Source organism: Triticum urartu, chromosome 1A (assembly GCF_056163025.1).
Source record: "Triticum urartu cultivar PI428250 chromosome 1A, HENAU_Tu73, whole genome shotgun sequence".
NCBI classification, from domain to species: Eukaryota; Viridiplantae; Streptophyta; class Magnoliopsida; order Poales; family Poaceae; genus Triticum; species Triticum urartu.
This window is the reverse complement of record NC_141873.1, coordinates 162,157,432-162,163,213: the sequence shown is the minus strand read 5'-3', so window position 1 is coordinate 162,163,213 and position 5,782 is coordinate 162,157,432. Positions and strand designations below refer to the sequence as shown.

The window sequence follows — 5,782 nt, the reverse complement described above, 5'->3', positions numbered from 1 at the left end:
AAACGAAGTACGCGAAGTTACAGCTATGGCGAACTTTTAATCTAAACAAAACCCAAAGTCTAAACGACGCCCTAAGGGCTGTATATATGGAGGAAGAGAGGGGAATTTCGTGGCCCTTGAGGGTGGGGTCCGAAACCAACCCTAACTCTTGTTTCCCCACACATACGGACTCTAAAAATAGCCTATACTTAAGTATTTCGAAATTACATGGGCCTGGCCCATTAATAAGGTGACGCAGCACCTAGAATAGCCTATGGACGAATATTATGAAGTGGCATCTTGTATATTTCGTCCATGGCTTCATGCACTCCTTATGGCGGCTTCAAAATCCTGAAATCATCACTTGTAACTCCGTTCTTGATCCCCTTGCGCATGCCATCAACTTCATGCGTGTTCTTGCTCCAATGTTCATCCTTCTCCAAGCTAGGCCCTTCATTTGAAAGCAAAACAAATGTATCCAATTTAGGCAGCATCATAATCTCATGAACATTAGAATCATTACCAAGAAACGAAAGTACTTGGTAATTTAGTTGGCGTGCGCGAGCTCTAGTAATTGGTCCAGTATATGTAACAGTAGGGGCTGTGGGTGTAACAATGGTATTGATGTCCTCATCAGTTCTTCACAAAAAAACCGCATTTTGGGCACTCAAAAAATAATTCTCTTACAAAAAACTCATTTCTGAGAACATTTATTTATGATACTTGCATTATTCAAAGTTTGTTATTCTTACTGAAAAGTTGTTCACACTTGGTGACACAATGCAAAGGCTTTTGATTTCTATCCATTTTTATAAATTTTCTAAGCTGTCAAATAACAGACATGATTTAATATCTTATTTTTAATCGGTTATGACCAATTTAAATGGTCTTAACATCATCAAAGGAGTACTGCGCTCTGATTGATCCAAAACCATCTCACCCGGATCGTGGATTAAGCACAGTCGGATGCACCCGGATCCAACGACAGCCTACACCCCCCTCGTCGCTCTTCCCCCCCTCCCGAATCATCCTCGTCCACCCACGAAAGCCTAGCTCACTTATCCCCATCACCGCTGCCGCTCCCGCTCCCTTTTCCCCATCGCCGCCGCCGCTCCCGCTCCCTTTTCCCCATCGCCGCCACCGCTCCCGCTCCCTTCTGCACTGCTCCCGCTCCCTCTGAAGACCTTCGCAACAGCGGCCTATCCACCCTGCACGCACGCCCAGCAAGCAGACCATGGCGCTCTCCGTCTCCTCCCTCGCCGCGGCCTTCTCCCTCCCCTCCACCTCCCTCCCCACCCGCTCCCTCTCCTCCGCCTCCACCCCACCACCCGCCGTGCCGCTCGTCTCGTCCTCTCCGCCTTCGGGGCCGATGCCGCTGAGTCGGTCGAGGCAGAGGCACCTGCTGCCGACGACGGCCCCGAGGAGGTGCTCGCGGTCGAGGCCGAGGAGGACGCGCTCTCCGGGCTGGCGCTGCGCAAGTACGTGAAGCAGCGGCCACCAACTCAGCTCCGGCCACCGCCCCACGCGGCGGCGCTTCTTCCTCGACCCCGACGACGAGTTGAGCCATGGAATCCCTTCTCCTCTCTTGTTGTGATTCCTGCGTTTGGTTTGATTTGTTTTGTTTTTTGTGCAGGTTGCTCCGATCTGATCTGGACGAGCTGCTGCTGCTCCTGCAGGTGGATGACGAGGTCTCATGGATGCTCCCTACTGCTCCTCCTCCTCCAACCACATGACTTGGTGTGGTGAGCTCATGTCATCTCATCTCATCTCACGTGAGCTCATGTCATCTCATCTCATGATCTTGATAGCAAGCCAGATCGTAGGATATTTGGATCATGCTGTCGAGTCATTTTACATTTTATATACATGTGTGTTCCTTGGTCGTGTTCCTATCTCTCTGGCCATGTCCACGCAATTTGCATAAATTGCACTGTAGAGAAAGTACATGGTGGATCCTTGAGCCTATCTAGCTCCTAGCCGAGGGCACTGGCTAGCCACCAGCAACCTGCGCCGGCGTGGCGTGTGTATTTAGTATCGACGTGTGCGTACTGAGTTGGGCAAGGGCCCTAGCACACGCTGACGCTGTACATATATGGAAGAATATGTTGAGATCCTGAAATAATGTTAGCACTCTTAACTTTTCATGTCATTAGCATTTTTGTCAGACAAGACTTGCATGTTTTTGCTCAATCTTATACATTACTTTTCTTGCAATTAGTATAGCATTATAAGTTTATAACCTGGAAGGGAAGGCACCTTCGCAACCGCTTGAGCAGCAGTGCAGCACCATACCACAATGAGCTCCCTGATTTGGCTAGAACAGGGGCTACTGTTCTTACTTCTTCCGCCTAATTCATACGGTTCTGTTGTGAACCAATCTTAATTTCCAAAATATTCCATCATTGTATGCCATAGAAGAACCATACAAATTAGTTATCCCGGACTATCGCTATGATTTGCTTTTGGTGTATCATGCTATCTTTTGAACTTTTATGTGTTACCATGTATTTGCTTTTGGTGTATCATGCCTAAACTACTACAGTTGCCAAGCCAGCATCCATTGCATCAATCCTCATCAATTAATGGCCAATGTACACATAAACTCTATGGAACAAAAATGATAGTGATCCAGCACAATAGTTTACTTAATTTCTTTGCACTACCTTGCTGTTTGACCGCTATTTTTATGGTTTGGATGTATATACGAGATGGTGGGCTGTTGGATGTGGATTGTGAGTCCACGACAAGAATGAGCATTCTTTTATCAACTTGTTGTACACTTGCTCTGCTTGAGGCTACTATATAACTTGCGCCTTTTAACTTGATGTGCATAGCATGCAATTTTTTACTGTATCACATTCACACTGTATGAATCCTACTACCCATTTCTGTACAATATCAATAGTGCGTTTGGTTTGCATTGATCCTTAGCAGTTTGTGTCAAATGCAGGTGCTCTGCCTCTCCACGGGCTCGTTCACCATTCGTTCAACTTCAGAGCTCATCATGTCTGTTCTTGCCCTGACCAAGCTGTTCAAGTATGTTAGGTTTGCAATAATATTTAGTATTGGTTTGGCTCTTGCAATGCATAGGCACAGCAGGATATACTCCTGTGTGCTACTAATTGTCACGGAGAAGAAACAAAGATGGAAAGTAAAAAGAAACTGTTTATAACTTGAACACTAGCTGAATTTACAGCAAAACTAATTTGTAAAACAAAACCTGGATTAGATCAACAAGTCCTTAGCATATCAAACGTGCCACTTTGGAAATGTCAGCCTGTAGCACATAATATGTTATCTTATTGCTGCTGTGTCACTGTATCCTAGTAATTCTGTTGTGTCACTTTATCCCAGTAAAGCAAGATGCTTGTTATACTCATGTTCCTGATGATATTGGTGTACACTCAATTTGGCTATTTCTTCTAGTTCTGCTACTAGTTGCTGTGTACTCCTAGTGCTGTAGTTACTGTGTAGTAATACGGAAATACTAATGCTCAAATATGATGATGTGGCCTGCAGCGCACCTGCTACGACGCTGACCCGTCCGTCGTCATCGCCTTCGATGACGACGAGGACACCGCAGGCGTCGTCGGCGGCTTCCACCACTACCACATCGTCGTCACCTACCAGGGCGTCAAGGGGTGAATTGATTTGATCGTTAATATGTGGCTGGATGTGCTGTTTTGCAGGTTGAAGGCGCTAAGGTGTTGGAGACATGCATGTACTTGTTGAGCGTTTTATCTGTAGAGTGCTATATTGTGATTGGTGTAATATTGTATGGTTATATTGTGATTGGTGGAATGTAATAAACTTGATTGGTACATTGGTGATTTGGCTGTTATTTGAATATATTTAAAATGTGTTCTCTGATTGGTATATCATTGAGTTACAAGTTGTGAAAAATTAAAACCTGATGTTTGGGACCTAGTGCCTAGAAGAATCTGACAATGTGCATCCAATTGACTACAATAATCTGAAAATTGAATGTAACAAAAAAAGAAAACCCAAAAATAAAAAATATATAGAATGTGAAAAGGCTGCACCTCAGAAAGCAAAAAAGGTCGAACCAATGGCCCAAGCCCATGTAGGCAGGAAAAAATACATTAAAAAGGCCGAATTGTTGGGCTCGGCCCATGTAAAACACCGAATCGGACCGGGTTGATTCTTGTGCCACATCATCTTGCCATGCTGAATGCATACGTGGCCTGAGGAGGTTGCTAGTGACCAAAAATTTGGTTGAAGAACCAACGACCTTTTACATATCACACAGAAGGTCACTAATTTCAGTTTACGACCGCCAGCTTTTGACCTTCTGTTTTTGGTCACAAAAAAGGTTGCAAATAAAAAACTATGACCTTTCAGCGGCTAATAGTGAGGGTCACAAGTTCACATATTTCTTGTAGTGTGGTTTCTCGAGCCCACCAGTGTTAAAGTCCTGGCGCTCGCATTTATCCTGGGTTAATTTCAGTATTTTTCCGGCGATGTGCGTTCAGTGGGAGGATATGTTCCACTCGACTACGAGGCACCTATGGTGACTTCATAAAATCTCAAGATCATATGCTGGCTCACTCTCTCGAAGGTGCTCCTAGGGGTAGAGTTTGCGTGTGTGCACTTATAGCGGTGAGTGCTTGCGCCTATATATGAGCGCTTGCGTCTGTACCATGTTAAAAAATACATGTCGTGATTATACGGTCACTGGCTCATCCGTACAACTCCGTATTTTGTTGATGACACAATCAATTGACCAATCAAATGTTCCACGTGGCGCAACTAGTGTTGCTCCATCGGGGCGCATAACCATGGGGCCCACTTGTCAGCGCGTATATGAAAGAAAGAAATGGTAGTTTGAGACTGTACTGTGTTAATAAAATACATTTTAGGGTGATCATACGGTCACTGGTGAGGGAGTCTTGGATTAAGGGGTCCTCGGGCGTCCGACCTGTTATCCATGGGCCGGACTGATGGGCTGTGAAGATACAAAGACCAAAGACTGCACCCGTGTCCGGACAGGACTCTCCTTGGCGTGGAAGGCAAGCTTGGCGACCAAATATGTAGATTCCTTTCTTTGTAACCGACCTTGTGTAACCCTAGATCCTCCCGGTGTCTACATAAACCGGAGGACTTAGTCCGGAGGATAGACATTATCATGACCATACAAGCTAGGCCTCTAGGGTTTAGCCATTACGATCTCGTGGTAGATGAACTCTTGTAATACTCATATTCATCAAGATCAATCAAGCAGGACGTAGGGTATTATCTCCATAGAGAGGGCCCGAACCTGGGTAAAACATTGTGTCCCCTGTCTCCTGTTACCATCGACCTTAGACACATAGTTCGGGACACCCTACCCGAGATCCGCCGGTTTTGACACCGGCATTGGTGCTTTCATTGAGAGTTCCACTGTGCCGTCATCGAAAGGGTTGATGGCTCGAATTATCGTCTGGGAAAATATCACCTCCGGAGGAGCTCTGGCCTCCGGCCAAACCCTTCGGCTGGGTGGTTTTATCATGACCGACCGTTCGGCCCTTGAGCCGATGATGATGACCTCTCGAGTCATCGAAAATCGCCTTTGCGTTGATTCTGAATACGCCAAACGGATGGATCCGACGGAGTTATCGTCTTCAAACGCTCCTAGATCGCATTGCCGCCTTGGGGGTCGCTAGAGACTACAATCGGATTGGGCTTAAACCCGACCAGAGAGAAATCAAATCTCCATCGATCACCCACCAGATAGCGGTAGTCGAGGAGCAAGATAACTCTTCCCCTGTATTGAGGATGAACTATGTTCGGATCTCCGACCTCG

The 5,782-nt window shown here is 46.0% G+C and overlaps 1 protein-coding gene across 1 annotated transcript; it reads left to right on the top strand.

Annotated features, from left to right (window-relative positions):
- Positions 1 to 849: 849 nt before the first annotated feature.
- Positions 850 to 3,855, top strand: LOC147990457 (uncharacterized). Its single transcript, XM_087538231.1, has 4 exons — positions 850 to 885; positions 1,033 to 1,721; positions 2,930 to 2,985; positions 3,499 to 3,855. Exons 1-4 carry the CDS (start codon positions 850 to 852, stop codon positions 3,516 to 3,518), a joined length of 801 nt encoding a protein of 266 aa, XP_087394357.1. The 3' UTR covers positions 3,519 to 3,855.
- The last annotated feature ends 1,927 nt before the right edge of the window (positions 3,856 to 5,782 follow it).